Raw genomic sequence first — 25,154 nt, 5'->3', positions numbered from 1 at the left:
GTCCCAAGCAGGAGAAATGGAATTGAAGAAACTCTTAGAAGAGGATATATAAGAAAGTCATCTGTTTAAGGAGATGCTCTTTATCCTGAAGGAAAAGAAGTAAATGTAAAAAGGTTTACTTGATGGCTTAAGCTGCACAAATAAGTTTTTAGCTTCATGCTACCGAAGCTAAAATTGAATCATAGCATCTGTTCTGTTTTCTGTTCTACTTCATAGTTTTATCAGTTACCTTTTCTTGTATTGATGTTGTGTTGATGGTAAGGCAGTGGCCGAAAGTTGGTAAACAGGTTAATATGTGGGCACACACTGAGTTCCAAATTTATGAAAACTCTCTTCCCCTTCTTAATTTAGAGATCATTAATGGGAAAAAAAAAAAGTAAAGCAAGCAACTGCAAATATTCCACTTCTTAGTTTTCACAAATAACACAGTGTACTAACTGGTCCTTCTTAGTCTGTTGGTCTAAGTGTTAAGTCCCTATCTCCAATTTCTCATAGTTGGGCTCAATCCAAGTTGTTCTGCATACTAATGTATTTCCAGTGCCTCGCCCTGTCTCTCTCCTGGCACAGGGAAGAGAAGATGCACTGACAAAAGCTGCTGCCTGCACTTAACAACCTAAAGAGTTCCTGCTTTTTTATTAAAACAACAACAGCAAAACTTTTCCATTTTAGGCTGTGGCTGGATTTGTTTCTATATTTTATTCTAAGCCTTTCTGCATTTTACATTTTTAGCTGTGAGACCTGCATGGCAGCTAGTTTTTTCCTCTCTGTTAGGAGTTCTGGGCCAAGCTTAGGCTGAATATTTTGAGAATAACTGAGAAATGAAATAAAGCCAAAGTAAGACCTTTACCAGCGTGAACAAATAGAGGTAAAATAGGCAGTGAAGAATGAACTGTAAAATGTTTGTACTGTAACTAGAATTGCCCCAAGAATAAGAGTTCTTAAAATATTTTCCAAGAAATTAGGGTGGATGCTATGGCTTTGCTTTCATTCTGCTTCTACAGGTGGTATATGCAGTTTTGTTTGTTTTCCTCATCTGTTCTTGTATTGATAACCAGAGGTTTGAAGGACTGCCCTCCAGGAATTGAATATGCCGAGGATTTCCTTGTTTAGTTTCCAAGCAGGCATTTTCTGAATTTTAAACTCATTACATTATCTGTTTCTTACTTGTTGGTTTTTTTTGTTAACCAAAAGTTTCCAGTTGTTAAGTGCAAATACTTTTGTTCATTGGATGTTCTTGCTTCAGATTCTCTATAATGGCCTGATGTGTTGACCTTTTTCTCTCTAGATGGCAGCATATCTATTTATTTTGACAGCTTAAAGTCACTATTTCTTGACACTGCCACTAGGTTAGAACTGTTCTTTTTTTCTGCAGCACTTCAGGGTAAGCGTTGCTAGTTCAGGTGCTATGGTATGTCTTGATGCTGCTTACTATTACAGAACACAGAATTCTGTTTGCAATGCTAGATTAAGGAAAAGATGGTAAAGAAGATCAGAGGCCTTCTTCCAACAGTAGAGTAGCTGTGGAGAACAAAATTAGTTGTGTTTTCATTGTTCTTCTTAAGCAATTTTGCAGGCAACAAATTGCTGTTGCTTATACCTTTTGAAATTGGTGTATGCTAGAATGGATCAGAAGAAGGCTGACGGATTGATGTGTCCGTGTTTTCCTTCCACCTTGCTGAATTTTATTTGTTTTGTGAATCTTTTTGGGGGGTTTTCTGTTTAATTTACAGTTAAATTACTTCTTTTAAAGTGTTCTTACTTTTATTTTCTTTTCCTAGGTCAACTGTACAAGCTAGAAGGGCTGAAAACCATCGCTGTCACAACCAATGGGATCAACTTAGCCAGGCTATTGCCCCGACTGAAGGAGGCAGGACTGAATGCCATCAACATTAGCCTGGATACTTTGGTTCCAGCTAAATTTGAGTTCATTGTCCGGAGGAAAGGTACAGATTTGTCTTCAAAGGCAAAGTTTTTAAAACCAGCAGGAATGTGAATTGTTTGATATGTCTTTCATGCTCAGTTGTTTCGGAAAAGAAACAAATTAGTGTCCTTTTGATTCCAGGGAAAACAACCTACGCTAGCAATTTAGATTGTGACTTTCCTTCTTTCTGCAATGCTAAGAGATAGAACCTTTAGTTGGATTTGTTAAGAGTAGAAGAAGCTCAACTCACCAACCACAGTCAGTGGTGACTGTCTACAGTTACGAATACCTGTTTGAGTACCGGTTTGTTGTGGAAATCAAGAGAACTCTCCAGATCTTGTGCTGTTGTTCAGTATTTTTCAAAGAAACACATTTCACTGTGGCAGCCAAGGATTAATATACCGCAAGAATTAAACTTCGTGTGACAAATAACAGAAGTTTCTGAAAGCTACATTTGGGATGTGCCAGCTGTGTCTCATTTCTGATTAGTGGTGTTTCCTATGGCACTGCATTTTAAAAGTAGTACAAGTACAAACTGTTCCTGACTTCATTTGAGGAGAGATACAAGCTTTGTAACTTCTCTCCAGTTGAACTAGTAATTGCAAACAATTTCAGTAATGCTTAGATGTTTCCAGTATTAAAAACCCTTGTTTAAATGAATCGTGAATTCTATCTTAAAGTTTAGCAGAAATGTTTGGGCTTCCTTCCCTAAACCTAAAACTGATACAGTTTTATATCATTCAGTCTACGAATGTGACTTTTGCAGGCTGTGAACTTCTAATTCTGACAAAATTTCCAGGTAGCCACTAGATGGTGCAACAGCTTAAGCTAAATGCATGGTAAGGGGTGAACAAATCTGGGATACTGAGAGAAGTAACTTCTATGTTTAAATCACTCCTCTATCAAATTGAAATTCTGTTGACAAATGTAGAAAGGTGGTTTTGTCTGCAGTCTCTCTGGGAGTGCTTCTTCAGATGTCTACATCACAATGCAAATATCTCTTCCTGTCAGAAATCTGACTGTTTTATTAATGTGGTTGTGTCATGGCATAATTGGCATGCAGAGAAGTATCTGGAGTATCTAATCACAAGCAGGTGGTGACTGTGCTCTTTTCTTCTGCTCTCTGCATTTGAATATTACCTGATTTGTGACATTCACTAGAAGCAGGCTCTTCCTTTGCTACTGAAGGGGTAAAGCTCATCCTGAAGCTCCCTGAATTATATGGCCACAGCTCTTCATATCTGATTGGAAGCTGTTAGGAATGTGCTGTTTATAGTTAAATTAAAAGTTAGCAAGGAAGAAGGATAACTTTTATTTATATAAACGTTCTCTTTTTCCCATTTTAAAATGAAAAAGGGACTTTAACCACAAAGAGAGAAATTGCTCTTCTGTATACCATAGAGGATGAACAGAGAAACTTCTGTGACTTTCTTTTTTGAAGAGGAGAATAAAAACTCCAAATCATATCTACTTATTAAGATCAGGTTAAAAACAGCATTGCTTTTGTGGTTGTTGTTTGGCTTTGTTTTTTTTTTTCCTTTTGTTAAGGGCTGGAATTATGTAAAAATACTTTTTAAATTGTTTTTGAGGGTTTTTTTTTTATTTAATAGGAGATTTCCAAGTATGGAATGAGCAGAGAATAAACAGTCTGCCCTACAGTGCTACCTTGTCTCATGTGGCAGTTCCAGAGGCAACCAGATGTAGCTCTGTTAAGGTGAGAGGCACTCCTGGTCTTAGACTCCTACAGTCCAGTAAATTCTGTGGAAGGCAAAGGTTTCATCCAACTGGAGCTAGCCAGGAGCTCAAGAAACTTGAAATAAATTTTTCAGGTCCTCTGGGAACTTTTTCCAGGATTTTGATGTTGTATCTTTAATGCACTGGTACTACTGATAAGTAAAAGCACATTAGAGAACCATAACATTTCTGTTCCTCTCTAACTACCGCATTTCAAGGGATGAACAAATAAATAATATTTGGTGCTGCACGTAGCTGTCCAATTTGTTTCATAGCCTGCATCTTCTTTTTTTGTTCAGTACAAAGAAAATTAGATATTTTACTGTAATTGAATCATTAAACATTGGCTTGAAGCCTATGTTCCAGCAGGGATGAAACACTGGGAGGTGTCATGCTTCCCATATGTGATTGTTCTGGACATGTTGAAGAATCTCTACAGAGTCCTACTTACAAGCACTATGACTCTACTTTAAAGTTGGATAAGGTTATGGTTTCTTAAAAGATGAAAATATTGGATTTTTTTCAGTGTTTGGAGAAGGCTTGAAATTTTGAGATGTCCAAAAAAATTTTGAAAACTTCTGCTTCTCGACAATATTTCCTGAAAAAAATAACATTTCATTTCTACTGCAGTGTACAGAAATATTTTGGTTTTGTTCTTTTTGCGGTTCCATTACCACGCAAGGATTTTGATCTAAAAAGGAAGTTTCAGTTAGTACCTTATGGCATACAAATGGACTCTTAACAGCTTTCCATGAAGAAAAGCAGAGAACAGTTAACCTGAAAATCTGCAATGCTGTTACAGATATATTTTTAATGTAGTAGGTTTTTAGTTTGAACAATTACCCTGCTCCCAAACTCTTTGAGCTTGTTTCCACTAATAGTAGTTGTTAATCAAAATAGGTTTGTTTCTTTTTTTTCTATTTTTTTTTGTCTGTGTGTAGATTTTTGATAGCATGTGTTAGAGTGGTAGGAGGTAAGAGGTAGAACTCGTTAGAACTTTGATTTAGATGCACTGCAAGCTGTGTTATTCTCCTATACCTCTATATACATTGTTTTATTGTTGTTTTATCTGTTGCTTGCTTATGACTGCTTCCTGTCTCTTTTAGTTGATTTTGATTTCTGCATTCCTGAAGTTGCACATAAGGTTTTCTTAGCTGTTGTGGAGCTTTTTGATCCCGTTTGAGGCTCTGGGTTGTGCTTACAGCAACGTATCATTATCTCTCTTGCCACATTCAGCTCATAAACTTAATTGGAAGGAAAACTACCACTATGGCTGCAAACTTTCTGGGTGCATGCAAAACAAGTAGGTGATGAAGGAGAAGAATTACAGGTTCTAACTTCAAACAGTTGCTTGCAAGAGTTAGGTTACTATTCCCTCCTTACTCTTCACATTCTTTTTGTGGCCAGGAGCGGTATTGGTTATGCATCTCCTGCTTTCCTGTGTTTGTGCTTGATACTCTTACCAGACAGGAAACAGTAAACTAGAAATTTCACATCTCTCTTTTCTACTGTGATATGGAGCACATTCAATGTCAAGTGTGCAAGAATGTTATTAAGTAAGCTATTACTTGTTTTTGGTAAGCACCTACAGATAATTAAGTTACAAACATTTCTCTAGAGAACCTGAGTTTCCAGTGGATCAGAGATGGGAAAAGAAGGCTGATGAACCTACCTAGAAAAAGATATCATATAAATGAAAACAGCACAAGGATTGTCAGCACAAAACTTCTGGAAGATCTTGCCCTTTTGCTAGCATATGTAAATTATTTGCTGTTGAAGAGTACAGCTTAGGGAGGAGTTGCTCAGCCTCATACAGTGTCTTGTCATCTGCATTTTGAGTGCAAAAGTGTTTAGTCTATCTTAGACTAGGTAAGAGACATGCTTGTGAACACAGTATTTGCAGCTGTGCACATCCACTCACCAGAAATGTGTCCCCAGTGGTCTGTAACTTTGTCTCATTCTTGCTACTATCACCTTGTTTCTCTGCCAGCTGGTGTGACAAGGGAAAGAGTAATATGTGAAATCTAAAAGTGATATCTTGATGAAAGGTCTTAACTTTAAAACTAACATAAGGTGTGATTTGAATGAGTTGATTAACAGGCTTTCATAAAGGCCTTTGGAATCATAAAATTGCATACCTAATTTTTTTTCTTCCACATTTAAGAGGTACATCTAGAGGGAGAAATACTTGTCCTGAATTAACTCTGTATCTGTGCCTGGGAGCTGATGACAAGTACAGACCGTACTAAAGGGGAGGGTGAATCTGAGCAGTTCATCCCTTGGAGTCATTGCTGCTTTTGACATATTTCATTTGTTTTTAAGGGTCAAAGAACAACTTACTGCTTTTCTAAATGCTCTGACTCGTGCTCCCAACATTGTGGTCACCAAATCCACAAGTTCAAAGTAGTCATAAAATGATAGTCGTGTAAAATGCTGCTGCTTGTGATCTTTAATAGCTTTGGAAGCCAATTAGGTCTGTAGCAAGGGGGAAATGAAGGGTTTTTGTTTGTTCCTAACTCTGCTCTTCCCCACACGCACATTTTAAAATACCCTTAGCAACACTGTAAAGACCAGATTTAGACCAGTGAGAGTCTGCTGTTTTAGCAAAGACACATGTGCTATTATTATCAAATAAACATTAATTTGGTATTCTTTCTTCATTCCATCTGGAGGCAATTCACAAATGTGTGTCACTCCCTTTAAGACGAACATAATGCAAAGCAAAGTTGAAGTACGGAGAACTGGAGAGTCATACATTAATGCTGTATTAATGTCCAAAGATGCAGAAAAGCATCTGCATACTTTTGATTACCCAAATACCATTTAAAAAAAAAAAATGTATCTCACTAATTTGACAACAGCAACAAATGCTGGCAGCCTTAGAGGAGAGAGAGAACTGAAATCTTTTTACTTGCATCTCTTACTTAAGCCACATCTTCTGAATTGGATTGTTTTGTATGCTTTTTTTTTTTTATGGTCATCTTTTTCCTGTATCTCCTTCCACGTTCTGTTCCTGTGTAAGCAGGAAGAATAAAAATTTCTTTTCTATATCTTAGGCTTTCACAAGGTAATGGAAGGAATCCACAAAGCCACTGAACTTGGTTACCGTCCTGTTAAGGTAAAGGAAGTGTGAATCTACTCTTTTAACCATTGTCGTTTTTTTACCATAACTTGTGATAAAAGTTGCAGCTCACCTGCTAGGGAATTTATTTCCCTCCCTTCTTGTCCTAACCTCAAATAATTTTTGGCAAGTCACATCAGGAGTTATTTGGGGGAATTCATATCTCCTCGTGCAGCTCAGAGTATAGTTCACACTGCCACAAAGCATATTGATAGCCTAGCAGCAGACTGCTGGGTGGTCCTGCTCTGTACTTGTCTCCTCCTGCCCCCTGTATTGAGTTGGCACTTGTCTGACCCAGCTATGAACTTGGCTGAGGGAGTTAACAGGCACAAAACAGCCCTGAAGAAAGACTTTTTTTTTTTCTGGTTTATCTCCTTCATCTGCTCATAGCAGACTCTGATGAGGACCAGTGTTAGAGACAGGCAAAGGGAGTTTTCCTTTGGAGGTGCAGGTAAATCAACTTAGCTGTAATATGAAACTTCACCCTAACTCAGCTTACAGTTACAGTTCTGTAGCAGTTGTTCCCTTGTTTCACCAGCGTTTTGGAAGATCGAATAAGTGTAAGTGGTTTAGGCTATAATGCTCTGAAAAACACCAGCCAAAATTCAGACCCTCTGTCTGAGAACATTGTCCTGCATCAACAGCTCTTCTCAATTTAGAATAATTTGCAAACTTAGTATACCTTCAAATCCTGCAGTGAGATCATTTATGTAAATGTCAGAGAGAATCACAGAATTGTAGGGGTTGGAAGGGACCTCAAGAAATCATCGAGTCCAACCCCCCTGCCAAAGCAGGTTTCCTATACCAGGTCACACAAGTAGGTGTCCAGGCAGGTCTTGAACATCTCCAGAGAAGGAGATTCCACAGCCTCCCTGGGCAGCCTGTTCCAGTGCTCCGTCACCTCACTGTAAAGAAGTTCTTGCGCACATTTGTGCAGAACTTCCTATGCTGCAGTTTCTGGACCCAAACCAGAATTCTAGGGAACTGCTATAGCGAATGGTCACTAGCACGCCCTAACTCCATTTACTATAACCTGTTTGACCCCAAAGTTTGACAGAAATGATTGGCTGTGCCATTTCAGTCTTGCCAAATTATCTTTTCTTTCAAAATATGTTGTTCTTTTTATTACAGACAGACTAGGACTACAAAGTCTTGTGTAAGACGTAAGGAAGTCATTCTCTGCTTTCTAATTTTAATTGTCTGCTTTTCCTGCAGGTAAACTGTGTTGTGATGCGAGGTTTGAATGAGGATGAACTGCTGAACTTTGTGGATTTCACAAAGGATCTGCCCCTTGATGTGCGGTTCATAGAATACATGCCCTTTGATGGTAACCATTCCTTCTCTGAGATTTTGCCTGGTATATGGTGTGCCATGAATATATGTGAATAATCATGTTGGGGTTATTTACTTTTTGGGCTTTTCTCCAGAAATTTTGGTGAGCTCTCCTGGGGAATTTTGAAATTCCCTGATTTTATTTCATTTGCACCTTGCCTGTCTTCTGTGGGTACACTGGTGAAAGATTAGTAGCAGAATTAATTGGGACTGAGACGCCTGTAGGGAAAAGTGAGATCTATTGGAAATGTAGAGGTTGTTCTTTCCTAACTAAAAAACATAATACCCACAGTTTACAGTTGTGCTGGTTTTGTTAATTTTAGGCAATAAATGGAACTTCAAGAAGATGGTAAGCTACAAAGAAATGCTTGATACAATTAAACAACGATGGCCTGAATTAGAGAAATTGCCCTGTGAAGCTTCCAGCACAGCCAAGGTGGGGATAGACAAAGAATATGTATGTAGCATATATACTGTATGTATTATCTCCCTTTACCCCACATCCCCAGAGTCTGGTAAGTTCAGCATTTATATTTAAAAAAAAAAAAAAAGCAGGAAGTACTAAGTGTAGTAACTGTGGAATTTTGGTCAAGCTGCACACATGTGGTTTGACACTTACTTAAAACACTGGTTGTAATTTTTCCCTTTAGAAACACAGTGTGTTTACTAAATGCATCAGTGAGATATAAAGAACGACAGGCTTGCATCCTATATTCTCACATTTTGAAACTTTTCACAGTCTACATCTGTGTGTCTGACTGCACATTAATGAACTTGGTAAAACAGCTGTTCACAGAAATAATAGCCTTGCTTTAGTGTGCAAAGTAACATGGGGAATTTCTGACCCACATGAATCAGTATCTCACATCTCTCTGACTAAGAATATTCAAACTAGCATCACCTGCAAGTCAACTACAGTGACAAACATATAACAAATTTGTGCATTTCCACGAATGGAATAAAAGAGGCTGGAACTTCTGACAAAGCTAATTTTGCTTTTCTGTCTTGTGTAACCTTAGAACCAGAGAAAATTTTTGTTGAAATGTCTTCTGGTCTTTGGGCACACAGAGGTTTTAAAATGAGACCTTTAGTATTGATTCCTTTTTTTCTCCTCTCCGTTTCTGTAGAGCTACAAAGTGCCACATTTCCAGGGACAAATTAGTTTTATCACCTCCATGTCAGAGCACTTCTGTGGATCCTGCAATCGGCTGAGGATAACAGCAGATGGGAACCTGAAGGTTGGTAGTGGAAACATGATTCTCTTTGCTTTCATGAGGCTAAATTGGCATTGAAATTCTTCCCTTAAAAGTAGATAGATAGATTGAAAAGTAGGATGGAAACATGCTTAGTTACCATCAGATGACTTCTAAATTACCTATCCTTGATTTTCTGCTGTATGTATTGTTTAAGTTTCTTGGGCTGTTAGGGCAATGTTGTAACACCTTTTTTGGTTTCTCTGTTTTGCTAACATAGTTAATTTCAGCTGCAAAACATCAGTTTCAGGGCTTATAAATATAAATATTTATTTTAGTCTTTGACATAAGAGCATCTTAAACATATGACCAGCAGATGATTTCCCATTGAATTGAGATGGGGGAAAAAAGTATCTAAGCAGTGGTTAGGGCTTGGCTTTTGTATTCCACAAGGATCCTGTTCTGTTTCACCAAAGATGTCCTTGGAAATCTTATTCAAGAACAGCCTGCATATTTGCTCAGCAGCTGCAGAAAGGGGAGGAATAACTATTTCCTGCCACGTTGAAACTGGCAGTTTCTAGGGGAAAATTAAAGTTTTCAGTTAAAAATTGGCACTTATACATTGTCACCTAATATTGACAACAGCTGTGCTGCTGTCTAAAGTCAGATGACCAAGGTAGCCTGAAGGCCCAATGGGCTTAAATGTTATGTAAGCATTTGAGGCTGTCTATGCACATACATGAAAGAGAGAGAAAGCAAATCATCTCCATCAACCTTGTATTTCTTCAATATCTAAACCTCTACAAAACGCTTTACTCTGTAGTTACTAAGAAGTACTTGTTAAAAGATGAAATGCAGTAACGATAGAACTGAAACATAGCTGTATGACAGAGAACAACAAAGCCCTAAAAAAAGCTATAAGATAGGAGAATTGATAGTCAAAGAAATGCTCTTTGCATAGTATTTGCAGTTTGAAGGAAATTTGCCAACGTGGAATCTTCTCAGTTAAAGGAGGAAAAGATGTAAATCTAATGAATGCTTACTAGTTATTTGTAGTAGCTTCGTGTGAGCCTGTTTTCCTTTTTGAGGAAGTCAGTCTGGTGTTGTTCAGCAGGACAGCTAAAGGTAGCCGTGCTTATCTGCATTTTATAGTATCAGATTCCTATCAACACTTTTCTTTAACTTACAAGCTCATTTCAACCAGACTTTATGTAAGGACTTATGTCTTAAAGTTAATAAATTGTATGTATGAACAAAGCATTTTTGTCTCACTTTCTTAAAATAAATTCAGTTTTCTCATGGTAAGCTCAAAAAGCAATTACTAGGCTGCCTCAGTACGCAAAAAGAATCTTAAACAAGAGGTAAGCAACGTTAAGGGATTCATGATTTCCATTTAAATTTCCAGTTATATTGCCCCCTGTCCCTTCCCCTCCCTTCCTTTTTTTGCCTTCTACCTCTTAGAAGATATCATCTATTGATTCTGATTCAACCCATTACTGAGCAAAGATGTATAGCCACTTGTTTAGTGTTCTGTACAGAAGAATGACTTGTGTTTCTAATACAGTCATATTTTGCAAGCTATGGAAGACACATCCATACTGTTGTTTGGTAACTGCAACTCTAATTAAAAATTGAATCCTCCAAGGGATTAAATGGTTTTGTATAAGGGTCAGTGTGAGCTTGTGTTCAGTATTACTCAGCATCTAAAACCAGAATTCAAAAAGAGCATGGTATGGTTGTTGGCTTCCATTAGTAAGCTGTAATGTATCCATGGCTTGTCTTCCCTACATCAGACTAGCAAAAGGGAAGAACCATAGTGTTAAGACTTAAGAATGATAGCAAAGTATTGTGCTTACTTGCTAGCATAAATCTTCCTATCAGAATTCAGTTACGTATTTGATAGTAGCAGTTACACTTAGTCATACTAATGGTGAAATGTTTGTTTTACGGGCTCAGCTCATGCTGCTCTTAGCTGCAAATAATCATTAGGGTGTGCTTTTCCTTAAAGCTGACCATGGAGAGCTGCTTTGGCTTATGGCTTGGCTTGTAAGGCAACCATTACAACAGCATTATGTTGTCATGTTCAGAGACTGACAGAGTTGTAGGAGTCTGTGAAATAAGGTGGTGTTGTCTTGAGGCAGCAGCTGTGCAGTTGACTTTCCACTTCACAGAAGTCTCTTATCATTGTTCCAAGTCTTGTCCGTGATAGGAGGATCACCTATTTTAATCTTTCTTGCTTCTTTTGTTTCCTTGGGTTGACTCTAGGTGTGCCTGTTCGGGAGTTCAGAAGTGTCCTTGAGAGATCACTTACGGTCAGGTGCCTCAGAGGAAGAGTTGGTTCAAATCATTGGAGCAGCAGTGAGCAGAAAAAAGAAACAGCATGCTGGTATGTTTTTTGTACTGGAGGAATAACAGCAGTCAGTAGGGTAGGCAGTGTTATTCTGTTGCAGTGGGAAACATTGACTTGCCAGAAAAAGGAAAGGAAAAGGTTCTTAAATGAAGCTGCATTAGCTTCCCATCTGATAAGAGCATTTTTGATAGGAAGTTTTTCATTTACCAGTCCTGCAGGTCCTCCAAAATTGAATGCCAATTTAGAATTTCCTAGTCCTTCACAAGATCTGGCGCTGACTGTCTAGCAGTGTGCCTTTTGTCTTCAAAGAGGTGCAAATACCATTGTTAATGATGGCAACAGTGAAGTGGAAAGCTAAGCAGTAATCAGTAGGGTTGTACTGGATCCCTGTTTTCCCAGAAAGTTCACTGTAAAATAAGCACTAAAGCTGAATTGAGCCAACGGCTGTTGGTACAGCTGCTTCATTAAGATGCTTCTAGAAGTGACAAGACTTTTTTTGAGTACACCAAAATATGTTGCCAATCTAGCGCTCTGGATAAGGTAATGATGCAAGGTCCATGATAATACAGTCATATCTGCATGTTGTATTAATCTTTTATATTTTATATATATTTTTATTTTAATTTATATTGACATAAACTCTATTTAAGTCACATCTGAGCCTCAGCATGTTGTGGTAATCTGACTGGACGTGAGAATGCTGACCTTTTACATATTAACTGTCTTCATGAGCATGGAATAATTGCCTTTATGTTGGTTCTCTTGTAGGTTTCTACCTGTTTACTAACAGTTAGCTTTGCCCTTCTTTAGTTACACATCAAATAAATTTAAGCAGCAGCTTGTAATTCTGACCATAGACTTGCTTGTAAAAGTGCATTTCTCTGACCCAAACAAAATAGTGCCTTGAAAACCTAAGGGTAGGAGGGAAAATTGATTCCTTTACTTTTAGACTATTCATTTCTGAGTTTCTGATTTGAGAAAGTGACGTGTTTTCCCATCTAGTAAAGGCATTTCTGCCATTAACAACATTTACCTGATAATTTCTTCTTCTGACTTGTGTTAGTCTCTTACTATCCTTGAGGATTTAGAAGATGGGACTTCTTTGAATTGAATAGCTGTTAACAGCTTACTCCTACAACTGATAAAGTTAAATGCTATTCTTAAGAAATAAGATTGTCCTAACTTGTTTTAATTCTGTGCTAGTTAGACTGTAATTCAGATTACAGAAGGTTTTCTGGGAAAAGGTTCTACAGCATTATACATACATAGCAGCTTGGAAACTATGGCAGCTATTTTATTTTTAATATTATACTAGATTCCTCCTTCTCCAGCTCCCTTGATCTTTATTGAGCTTTGGTTTTCCTAGCGTGCAGGTTGCACTGTGAAGAGCAGAAAACTAAATATATATGAACCAGATGCATGACTTAAAACCTAAAAAGCTAGGATTTTTATGTGTTCCTTATTTTATTTCTAGGCATGTTTAACATTTCCCAGATGAAAAACCGTCCAATGATCCTGATTGGCGGGTGACAAATCAGTACGTAATAAACATACCATGATTTTCTTTGGTTTATGTCTTTTTGGGAGCAGAGTGGATTGGGCTTTTATTTTGAATCTGTGTACACTTCTGGTTTAGGAAGGGAAAGATGTTTCTTAGTTTTAAGAATAACTGTATTTTAAGCCAAATTTCAGAAGAAGGAGAGGTTTTATGTCCCCTTCCTCTCACTCTTTTTATTTTCTCTAATTTTGAGAATCGTTACATTTTCCAAAGGGGTCACTAGCTTCCTCTTGCCAGTCTGCTTTCTTTGTGCCTAACAATACTATACTAACTAATAAGGCAGTTTAGGGATGAGTTTTATGAAGCTCACTAAATGGCAATAGAAGCATAAAGGATTCAAGACTTATTTTTACTCCTGAACTAAGAAATTCTCCTTTGCCTACAATTTTTAAAAGCAACAACATGGCACATGCAAGGCTTCTCAGCTCCTTAGTTCTTTGCTTTAGAATCTGGAACTTGCAGTTTCATTATTTTGAAATATTTTCTTAATGTTGCAAAGTCTCAGGGCATAACCTTAATAGAAGAATCCGCAGAATCTGGTGTCTCACCACTCCTGCAGATAAGAGCTTTTGTTTTTATTTATGTCTATTGAAGACATGTTTACTACCTTTCCTTTCATTTTGAATATCTCTGCATAAATAATGAGGCACTACTGGGGATTCTCTTACAGATTTTTTTCATATATCTTTCTGTGTGGCACCTCTTCCATGCCAGCACTTCCTTATTTTGTAGCATAGCAGTCTTTGGGAATACTTGCTAGTCCTTAGAAGCAATGAAACTGCTTCTGATAAGCTCTTTACAATACCAGGCAAAGCATCGTTAACAATATCAATAATCATATACAAGAAAAGGTTGACTCACCCAATGGGTGAAGAGGGTCTCTGGCTATAAAGCATCCCTTCTCAGGAAGCAGCCTCCATCCAAGAGATGTTCTCTTTGGAGACTGGCCCTTGAATGAGCCTGGGGCGTGGACCCAGGATTATATGGGAAGCATAGGTGAATTGCTTCCACCTGTGCCTTGTGGGCAGCCATTCCCTTCACCAGGTTTATCATCAGTCCAGGCCCTGACATAACAGTCACCTTACACCTGTTTTCTTCAAAAGACCATATAGTTGTGAGAGTTAGCCTTGTGAGCAACATTTGTTGGGCATTGTTCTGTTGTGTCTTATCAGTTGGGGGGCAGGAAAGTGTAGCGGGGTGGAAGAGAGTGGGCCAGAAACTCTCATTCTCCCACTGATGCTGTGCAGCTTAAGCACAGCTTTTAAAGCAAGTTCCCTTGCAAGGAAGGGTAATGTGCATTAACTTGTAGGCTTTGCTACAAGTGATGCAGTAACAGCTGTATTTTGAAGCAAGACCCTAGTGATTTTACTGCTGTTGCCTTTGTTGAGAAATACATTCCTCAGAAGTCTCTTAATACTGTCACTGTTTTCACTGGGAATATTTTTCCCTTGCTAGACCGTCTTTTTCCATGTTGAGTTTTAAATTGAATGGCTTTAGTGATGCAAGACTAACTAGCTAAGTTTGCTTTTGCTCTTTTTGTATTTGGCAAATGTCTCATTGTGTTCCAGTCAAAGGAGAAAGATGAGCTATTGCCTGAAGTGTACACTCACTTGTTACAGGAGAAAAATATTTTTTTCTTTAAAGATGATGGAAAATACTAAACTTCCTACAGTTGGATGAGACCTATGTCATTTTACAAAATGATTTTGAAAATACCTGCACTCTGAAGTTAACATTCATAGTAATGTTTTGGTATGTAGAGATCAGATCTATCTTAATTCCTTTTGAAAAGTACTCTCACATTGTCTGATATACAGTAAAAGAGAGAGAGATCCTGTCCAGGTCCTCCCCAAGCTGTTCCATCTCCCTTTGATAGTAACTGATGTCAGAATCTTCATCAGTGGTACAGAGTCCATAACTGGAGATGAGTGGAGACAGTCTCACTCTTTGCACATGGAGAATTGCATTCTGAATGACTAGAATTAATTTAATGAGCGCTTTGGAAAACATTGAGTGGTTTCTCTAGTCCCAGTATGACAAACCTGGCTTCTCCTCTGCACTATAACTGTCTGAGTCTTTGCTGTAATGTGATTTGTATGCTATTCCCCTTACTAAAACACTCCTTTTGGCAGGTTGTTCTCTTCGCAGGTTCATTTCAGTAGTGGAGAGTTCTTGCTTTTAAGTGTCTCCCAGCTTCTTTCTTTTCCCCCATCACCAGGCTAGCTGGAAGCTAACTCACTTAACTTTCTACCATACTTCACTATTAGTATGGTCAAAAAGAGAAATAGTTTGTCACATGGGTTCAGTTGTATAACGTGTAGTGCTATGGAAAACCATTATCCATTTTTTGTATTTGCATGAGCAATGCGTGAATGTAGATGACTGAAAAAAGGCAAAACAAAGATATTTGCATGCATTGCTGTCTATTGCTATATTTTTACTTCCCACTTTACTTGAACTAACACTACTTCCCTTTGCTACTCCCTACTGCCACAAAAAATTGTGCTTACCTGCCTTCACACTTGTCTGCCTTTGCAGTCCAGATTCTCTTGAAGACAAGACACTGCAGGGGATTAGCTTTAATTTCAAAGCCAATCAGGAGAACCAGAGGAATAATTTGAGTCTCTGCATTTTTGAAGGCACATTCACATTATACAGCAGGAGCTAAAGAAAAAGTTTACTAAGTATAATGTTCCATGCTCTTCTAAAGCAGAGCATCATTATTTTCAAAACAGTTGTGTTCACTTAAACCCATTCCTCTAAGGGTAAAGACATTACCATTAAAGTTGTAAGAATTGTAATTTTGGTGGATAAGCCATCAGTTGTGGATCTGAAAGGGCTTTTGCTTGAATTTAGAGTGTTATTGGGATTATATTTTAAAAAGCATACGTATCTGTGGTTGATTAAACTTCAGTAATGGGCACTTTCCAATCAACAGTTGGAGGGTGAGATGAGAAAGCTGCTAAATACATCAGTCTCTAGTTACAGCAGAAGCTGGGACAAGGAAGACTAATAAAAAGCTGAGGAACACAGCTAGAACGTTATCCATCCTGTTATTGTAATGTGGACAGGTCAAGGCAGTACCTGTACATCTGTGCAGTAAAGGTAACTCAGTGAGGTGCTCCACATTTCTCACAAAGTACTGGAGCTCTAAGAGAAGAGTGGTTATCAGTGGCTTTATTAAAGTAAGACTTAGCCACTTACTTCTACACCATTTTCTCTGTACTTAATACAAACCTCTTCTTTTATGTGAAAAAGACTCCTTCTGTCTTGACACTTGGCATTTATCCCTCTGCAAATGCCAAAACCCAGGGATTAAACGTGAAAGGGGCAGGAGGGCTGGAAGCTATGCCAGCTCAACTTGGAACATAGCTCTTAGTAGATTTAAAATATGTCTATGAGAGGAGTGTGAGTTTTCCAGTGCTTAAACTTCAGCTGTCAGCAATGTGGTTAGAGCTGGCAGTAATAAGGAAGGTTCCCATCACAGAGCCACCCTGCATGCTGTAGACAGTGCAATTGCAGGTGGTGCTTCTGGTCCTTGCTGTCCTCAGGTGCTGGCATGACCCTCCTGTGCAGGGGATGAAAGCAGGGAAACTGTAGCTGCCTGTGCTAGGAGAAGGTGTTTCGAAAAGAGGAGCTGAGAATCCAAGTGCAAGAATTTTTTTTACTTACCCTGCCAAGCTTTCAAAGAAGACTGGAGCTGGGAGTCTCAAATGGGTGCTGAGATGCTGTTTTAGGCCTGCTGTTGTTCTTGTAAGCTTTCTTGGCTGCTATTTCTCAGTAAGCATTGATACTTTTTAGAAGCAAGTTGTTTCCTTTTGTCAGAGACTTATAATAAGTGTTTTAAGTCCCAGTGTTCAGAATAACAAGTCAGCAAATGCTGGTGAGTGGGTGAGTGGGAAGACAAAGCTTGAAGAGAAAAGGGGATGTTTGCAGGTTTCTAAAGTTTTTTGTAATACAAAAGGTCCCAAAGCAAGGTTCCACCAGTGTTCTCAGCTACTGCAGACTTAGCTTAACTTTCTGGTTAGTCAGGAATCCTCATGTTATTTTCTCTTCTTTTTTCAGAGCCTGCATTGATGTCATTCCCTCTATGCCAAGATGCCCTACAGAATCCTCCATATTCAAAACTGTGGGGCCACACATTTAGCCATTGGCTAACTTTGAGAGCAAGTTTACCCAAGCAAATGGGAAAAGCATTAATAAGAAATAAACTTACAAAACAACTTATCCTGCCAAGATTTCACCCAGAGCAACAGTGGTACCTAAGGACAGGAATTCTACAAACCCAGCTGAGAGGCTTCTGTGTCTTCCAAAAGGACTTGAGCTCCACATCTGACACAAAGTGCCTTGAGCCTTCTTCTGTTGGCCAAGTTTCTGTGGACTGTCAGTCCAAAGAGGCAAGTCCAGGATCTGAATTCTCTAACAGGAATTTGGGATCTTGCATCAAGATCCATCGTGCCTCTGATAACTTGACTCACACAGATGAAGAAGGACGGGCCACAATGGTGGATGTTGGAGGGAAACCAGATTCCAGAAGAAGTGCTGTTGCTGTTGCTTTTGTTCGCCTGGGTGAGAAGGCATTTGGGATGGTGAGGCAGAACCAAATGAAGAAAGGGGATGTCCTGGCAGTAGCACAGATTGCAGGAATTCAGGGAGCTAAACTGACCAGCCAGTTGATCCCTTTGTGTCACAACATCCCTCTTAGCCATGTTGAGGTGTCCCTGAGCCTGGATGAGGCCAGATGTGCAGTGGTGATTCACTGCTCCTGCCAGAGCTGGGGGAAGACAGGTGTGGAGATGGAAGCTCTGACAGCTGCCAGCCTGGCTGCCCTGACTGTGTATGACATGTGCAAAGCAGTCACTCATGACATTGTCATTGAGGAGGTGAAGTTGCTTAGTAAGACAGGTGGGCAGAGAGGAGACTTCTCTAGAAGTTTAGAGTCTACTTCATATCCAGACACCTCCAGCCCTCTAAATAACCACTGCTAGAACACAGCCTCTTACAGAACAGCTTTCACTCAGCAGCAGTAAGCTTGTAGGCCTCAGTATATTACTATACTCTCATTTTGCCTTACCCTGTCACTTATTTCTGAATGAACAGAGGAGCCACTTAGCCAGCTGCTGAGTCAGTCGCTTTTTTAGAGGACAGACTTCTCTGCTCAGCCAGTAGTTTCATTTTAGTGTCCTCACCATGAGGTTGAGCAAAGATTCCTAGTTATAGTACAGAAGGTTTCTTTTTCTTCTTGCTGTGAAATATTCACAGCTGCTGTCATCACACCATGCAACTGTGAGCTCTGGAAATGAAACGAGTGTTGAAAGTACTGTTATTTGGCAACTATTCTTAAGTCAAGGATTAGGATTTCAGAACTGCTTCTGTCTGTCTGTGCCCCCATCCCCTCAGATGAGTTTAGATGGTGACAGGGAGAAGAAAACAGCTCTGAGAATTTATCGTACATCAGAGATTGTGGTTGTGGAACAGTCAGGGTCAGAGGGGCAGCTCCTGTCCCTTTTCAGTGATACTGCAGTGGGAAATATCCACCTCTCAGTTTCCAAACTAAAGGAGATTGCAGCTGCCCAGCTCTCTCTACCTTGAACACTATGAAATATGGTGTAAAACATCAGGTTTCTGGTGTTGGAAAAATTATTTGGCTGATCTGAAACGTAACTTTTACAATTTCAGAAGCATGTTCCAGCATTTTGATCTTGGCACACAAATACATTGAGGCACTGTCTGCATGCACGTCTGCAGTAAGAGTTTAATTATGCCATGCATGGAAGTAGGTTTCAGCCCTCCCTGACTTCAGTAAGAGCTGTCAGATCAAGCCCCAGAAGAATACACTTTTTTAATTTTACAGTGCAGCTTCTAGTAACCACCAAGCTGCATGGTCCTGACAAGTGAAAGACTAAGACCAGCAGCCACTTACTTGGAGGATTGGGATTGTTACTCTTGCCTCAGCCAGAGTGTTTTCCTGCATTTTCTCTAACTTGCTTTCATGAAGTCTGCAAGTATTTAAGTAGTCCCATGTAAGTTGCCAGAAGTGGACTGTCATGTAGCTCTGAATAGATTTGATAACTGACTATCCTAAAAAGAAATTAGTCAGCATTTCATTTTGGTGGATCCCTTTTAAACATAGTTTATATGCACAGAAGATGATATTTTTACCTTTGGTTTACTTGTTTTCTAGTACTTATAGCTAATGTGAAGCTCCATATGGTTCAGGGTGCTGCCTCTCAATACGCACAGAGTTGAAGACAGCTTTAAGTTAAGGAGGCTGCTGGGAAAATTGTCTTAAACTGTGCAAGCCATTGCTGCTCATGGAATAAGGTTAAACTGTGAGCATCAGTAAAGCACACAGCACAGTCACGCACATCCTGCTCCTTTAAAGTAAGCACAGGTCTACTATGAGGAGTCGGTAGGAAATACTACAGATGTATTCACTTACACACCACGAATTTCATACAGTAGTTAACACAGAGAGCACTTTCTCCATTGCAGGTTAATCAGATTCTTTTTTTCACTGTCATTGAGGTCAGGCACACAGAACAGCTACTGCTGAGCAAGCTCAGATAAGCAAAGGGAGTCTACATGACTTAATAACAGATGCTCAACACTACAAACATTTGTGGGGCTATATTCACTGTTATACTCCTGATTCCATCAATATCACTGAACTGTCTGTAAATCAATAGTAAGTCAGCTTGACATTGTACAGGGGATGGCAGTGAATTATCTCACTCGAGCACCTTCCCCAGATAGGCACTAAAAATTCCAGCTGACCCTGCAACCATGAGAGACCACGTGGAAATGCTGTGCACATCATCTCCCCTCATCAGCGTAGAAATAAATCCCCTGGAAAAAGCAGCATGTATGTAACCTGCTAAGTTAGCTGACATACACAAGCACTTAACTTTCCCCCCCAGGCCCTACCACGCACAGCACACGCTGCCATCCCTGTCTTCACCCAGTCTTGAAAAATTAAAGAAAACCAGACATACTCAGTAGTAATAAAACGACGCTTTGGGGCATACGATTCTTTGGCTTCAGAGAAGTTTGCTGTCATGCTGTAAAGCTCGCAGAAAAGACTTAGGATCATATCAGGTACTACAGAGCACATGCATGATCACCAGGCACATCTTACCACTTAACGCACATCTCACTATATACTTTCTTGGGTTGAGAGTGACTAGAAGCTTTGGGCAAATGTACTTTGGTGCCACTTTATGCTCATGTTCTATCGTCAAGTCTCGAAACTATGCACATTTATAGATGATGAAACATACTTCAACAGAACATTTTGCAAGAGAAATGAGCTGGTATGTTTCAGTGGTGCTGGGTGGGCAGTGGTACAATGTGATGAATATTTTTTGAAGGCTTGCTTTTTTTTTTTGTCCACTGTTTTTAATAAATGCTTGTTGTAATTGTTTCACATTGTTTTGAATACATTTTTTCCCATTCACTCATTGAAAGGAATGCTTGGTTTTTTAGTTCTCAGCTTCTATAAGTAGTTAACTGAGGGTGAGCAACAAAACAGACTTTGAAAGTTACCATGATTAGTCAGCAATTAGGAGATCAATCAGGATAACATTACTGCAAGAAAGCTACTATTTCTTTTTATGTTGTTGAGTGAAACTCAGCTCTACCTGACTGTACTTAAATAGAATGATCTTGTAGGCTTGGCAACATAATTTATCATTTCACCTTTAACCCTGCTGCCTCCCACTTCTCTGATTACATATCAGGGGATGCGTATAACTATAATAAATGCACCTCACCCATTTTCCTTCTTAGCCTAAGCGGCCACACACTGAAATGAATGCCCACGGAACTGCCTGTACACAAGTCCATCCCTCCTGAACAGTGAAGGTTGTAATGGAGGTTCCCTTTCTGATCCAGCTGAGATACCAGGAGAGATCTCACCTTGTTTGCTATCTGAAAGGCCGGTAGGAAGCAGCATTGGTGGAGCAGATTGCTGTATCTTGTTGCTCAGTGCAGCCCCATAGGAAGCCAACAGCAGGCACTGTGCAAGAGGGCTGAGACTGTGACAGTACTGCTGGAAAGTCTCCCATCAGGCACAGCCTCAAAATGCTGCTTACCCTGAGACTACAGCACAGTACTTTACATCCACTTTCTGATTCCAGATTAGGAAACAGGTCCTAGACTTTTGACAGTTCAAAATGCAGTAAAGCAACGAGCCTACCATGTCTTTCTGGAAGATACCATAAGGGCAAGTCATGCCACTAATGCTTTACATGCCAAATGCAACTGGAACACAAAGCAAGAATTCCTTGCCCTTAAAGCACATCTTTTATCCTCTCCTGGAAACTCATTTGTCCCAGCTAATTTCCCATCTGTGTTTTATTGTCTTTTCCCTGCCAATCCAGCCTGTGTCTTTTGTGGCAGGCAAGCTTCTTTCCTTCCTGGCCACATCCTGAGGCCAGTCACCCCACCCTGAGACTGCCCTGGAAAAAAATTGGATGCAAAGTACTAAAAGGATAAGCCAGCAAAAGCTAGGCCGTAAGTAAAATAGGGACCTCTTTCAGAATGAGAAGCACATAAAACCAGACCTTAAAAGCAACAACAGCTGAACACTAAAAATGGGAAGAAAATTTTAGCTATTCTAAGCCAGTGGTGACCTGCAGTAATTCTTCCTCTAAGTCACTGAGGTTACTCAGCTTCACGTGGGATTTGAGTGAACAGAATCTGGCCCTCCGTCCCACCCCTCCTTGGCCCATAGCTGGCAGCTCCTGGCTGGCTCAGCAACAGTAAGGCAGGCATGTAACAGCTTAAAAATGGCTGTAACATAGTGTATGCTTTGGCCAGGACACAGGACTGCTAATTAGTTCAATGAAAACATGGTTTACCTCCCTCCACTTTCGACAGCTTTATTCCAAGAGCAGCTTAGCGTTTCGGCAAATGTGAAAATGGGAGTTGCTGGGTGCAGTGGGCTGACTAAGCTTTTTTGGGAGACTTCAGGACAAAGCCTCAACGTAGGTCTCAAAATCAAGTGATCTGAGGAGCACTATAAAAGCTACGATGATGGCAAACCTCGTGACGTGCCTGGCACGCTCCCTGGAAAGGCACAGGGTGGAGTGGCTGAAGCCTTCCTCTCAAGCTGGGCCTGAAGGGCTTTGGGTGAACTCAGTGCACTCTGTCATAATAAGAGCAGATTTTCATTTGGTGTCCACAAGTCTATACAGCATTAGCTGAGGCATAAATCCAGCTAGCTTCACCTTCTGTGCCACCAGTGCCGTGTTTAGAAAGCCTGCACTTTAGCACCTCTATTTTTGAGCTCAGCCTATTTGCTCCTTTGATGAGGAGAAAGATCCCAGAATAGCAGAGGTTAAGTATGGCTGAGTGCAAGTTTAAGGGCCAGATGCCCCCAAGATGCTGCTTCAAGCAGAGCTGCATGACAACCCCAGGCATTGCTCAGCTTCTCAATCACAGCCTGACTGCAATGGTGGGACCATCACCCACGTCTGGAGAGTCTGCTCAAAACCAGAAAACCTCTATACTCCTACTAAGGTTTTCCTGCACAGACTTAGCCTCAAAAATAAATGCAACAGAAATGCTTTCCTGTATACCCATGACAGTTTCAGGGTACATAGCTGAAAGGATGCAAGGCCAGCAAAAGCAAAGTTTCTGGTTCCAACATCAAGGGCAGCTTGGCTGCAAGGTGCACATGAGTGACAGGGGGCAGGGGAGGAAGAGGGAGAGACAGCAGAGGATCAGGCAACTGTAAAGTTGTGTTAATATTATGCTTGGAAAAAACATATGCTAGCAGATCCACAGCTGCTCCATTAGCTGTGCCCTGGGCCAGTTACCAGCTGGTGCAAGTTGTGGCATAGCTCCAGCAGCAGCAGCAGAGCTGCATGGCCTCACACTGGGCAAGGAGCTGGTGGGTAGCTTCTGCTCCTGGGAGCTAGGAAGAGGGGTTTCATTTGCACAGACCTGAGCCCTTCTGCCACTTTCCAAGTCCTTAAGGAACACCCTGATTAACTAATGGGGTCATTTCATCACTCATGTCTCCCCATGTGCAAAGTTCCAGATGAGCTGGAATTCCTGCCATCTTGGGCAGCACATGGGGTTGTGTCCTCTTTCCCCTGAAGCCGCCTCAAGGCTGCCACCCACAGCCTTCGTGTTATGGAGAGCTGAGCTTCCCCACCCCAGGCTGGATGCTGAATGGGAATGTTTCAGCTCTGTGTGGCTCACTTGGCTTCTGTAGATGGGCTCTTGGGGCCGTCCTCAGCTCAAATCCAAGAAATAAGCAGAGCAGAGGGGAGGGAGCAATTTTTGCTGCCCTCAAAGCCTCATCTCTCCTTTGCAGCTGGCAGTTCCAAAGGCTCCATCCTGCCAAGACTGGATCTTAATTGGGTTCAGTGGAAACAGAAGTTGCTGCCAGGGCTGCTGTGATCCATGGCTTACAGGGAACATGGGCAGAGCTCGCCTGGCCCCTCAGGAAAGGGCCTTCACTAGAGTTTAGAGGGAAAAAAATCCCTCCAAATGAGTGATACCAGTGAAAGCCTCAAGCTGAGGCCAAGGAGGAGAGGAGATGGCTCAACCAGGCAGTTTGAGGAGAAGCAGGCAGTACCATGTCTATGGAAAATCCTCCCTGCTCTGACAGCGCTTGGAGAAGGGAAGCCACCAGCCAGCCCAAGGGGCAGCCAGCAATCCCCAGGCCTTGCAGCACATTTAAGTACTAAACCCAAAGAGGCACACAGAACCTATCCCTATTTCCCCCAAAAATGCTCCTGCTGAGGGCTGTGGGACAAAGCACAAGACATGGGAAGACCAGAATAAAGCCTCTTCAAGCATCCTGTCAGCACATGACATGAGGATACTACATAATACTTTTTCCAAGCCACAGATTTCAAACCCGATTGCTACAAAGGCCTCTGCCAGAGCTCACTCACACCTCTGTAATTAGGCACAGTCTATCTGCTCCTTCTGCTTTGAGGACACACTCAGTTGGCCTCTACCAATTCCTTCTGCACCCAAGATGGGTTCTTCTGACCTCATTTCCTTAGAAGCACAGCATCCTGTCTTCTCAGTGCCATACTGTCCCAGCAGCAGGAGGAAATCTGCTCTGCTCGCAGTAAAGCAAGCAGACAGCAGTCCGGATAATTTTGACACCATTTGTTCCCTCTTACAGATTTTAGGTCCACCAGAGAAAGGCCATCACAGTAAGATCTTGCTCGGACTGGGAGCCTGAGAAGACCTCGCCTTGCTGATTCAGAGACGCAGGGCTACCAAGACCTTATGCAACAGATGCCATGCAGGCATCTCAGAGCTGCTGAACCTGAGCGGTGCAAACGGGCTCTTGCACTGGTAAAATGACTTTAACAGGATTTTCCAGCCAGTGAATGAGCTTTGAAAGACACACCCAGGACACTCAGCCATAAGCAACACAACTGCGTGCTGAAGACTCTTGGCCAGCCAGACTGGGAGGGGTATTTAAACACAAGTTTCTTGCATTCATCTTTATAGCCTGCTGTTTTCCTCACTGCTCACTTAGGATTCCTCAGAGCACATCCTTATGGGATGTCCCAGACACAGCTAAGGCATCGACAGTAACGCTTAGCTGATCACTGGTAAACCTTAGCTTTTACAAACCTCTGCCAGAGAACTCTAGTTGAACCCCAGCAGCTGGAGGGGCTTTCATTTCCACTTCTCCAAAGCTGATATTTCAAGGTGTTTTTATTTCTTTTTAATCAGTGCACAAGACCAGCTCAGAAGGGGGTCGAAGGAGGAGAGAGAGGCAGAGTAGCCACTGTATCTGCACAAAGTAGTTCCACATGCAAGAGGAGCAGAGCTCAGCTCACTTGGTGTGTGTTCTGCAGTGTGGTTATGGGCTGTCATTCCACCTTGACAAAGCTGTTATTTATTTACTTAAAGACTTGCATTCCGTGGAAAAAGATGCCCCAAGATAGTACTGTGTTTCTAAAATT

General features: G+C 40.7%; 1 protein-coding gene across 4 annotated transcripts in view; it reads left to right on the top strand.

Moving 5' to 3' along the window:
• Nucleotides 1-20,632, top strand: part of MOCS1 (molybdenum cofactor synthesis 1) — a 33,714-nt gene extending 13,082 nt beyond the window's left edge. For 2 of the 4 annotated variants that reach the window (XM_042882885.1, XM_042882876.1), the window contains 7 exons: nucleotides 1,779-1,943; nucleotides 6,712-6,773; nucleotides 7,992-8,103; nucleotides 8,432-8,544; nucleotides 9,236-9,346; nucleotides 11,567-11,687; nucleotides 17,275-20,632. In XM_042882885.1, coding sequence (XP_042738819.1) covers nucleotides 1,779-1,943; nucleotides 6,712-6,773; nucleotides 7,992-8,103; nucleotides 8,432-8,544; nucleotides 9,236-9,346; nucleotides 11,567-11,687; nucleotides 17,275-18,197 — 1,607 coding nt within the window. In that variant the 3' untranslated portion in view covers nucleotides 18,198-20,632. Of the gene's footprint in view, nucleotides 1-1,778; nucleotides 1,944-6,711; nucleotides 6,774-7,991; nucleotides 8,104-8,431; nucleotides 8,545-9,235; nucleotides 9,347-11,566; nucleotides 11,688-13,125; nucleotides 13,189-17,274 lie in introns of all 4 variants that reach the window. The other 2 variants (XM_042882902.1, XM_042882893.1) reach the window with 2 other exon arrangements.
• Nucleotides 20,633-25,154: the final 4,522 nt, after the last annotated feature.

Source organism: Lagopus leucura, unplaced genomic scaffold (assembly GCF_019238085.1).
Source record: "Lagopus leucura isolate 7727_CA_CO unplaced genomic scaffold, USGS_WTPT01 Super-Scaffold_73, whole genome shotgun sequence".
NCBI classification, from domain to species: Eukaryota; Metazoa; Chordata; class Aves; order Galliformes; family Phasianidae; genus Lagopus; species Lagopus leucura.
The sequence above is the reverse complement of the archived record's forward strand: the minus strand, read 5'-3'. Positions and strand labels throughout refer to the sequence as shown.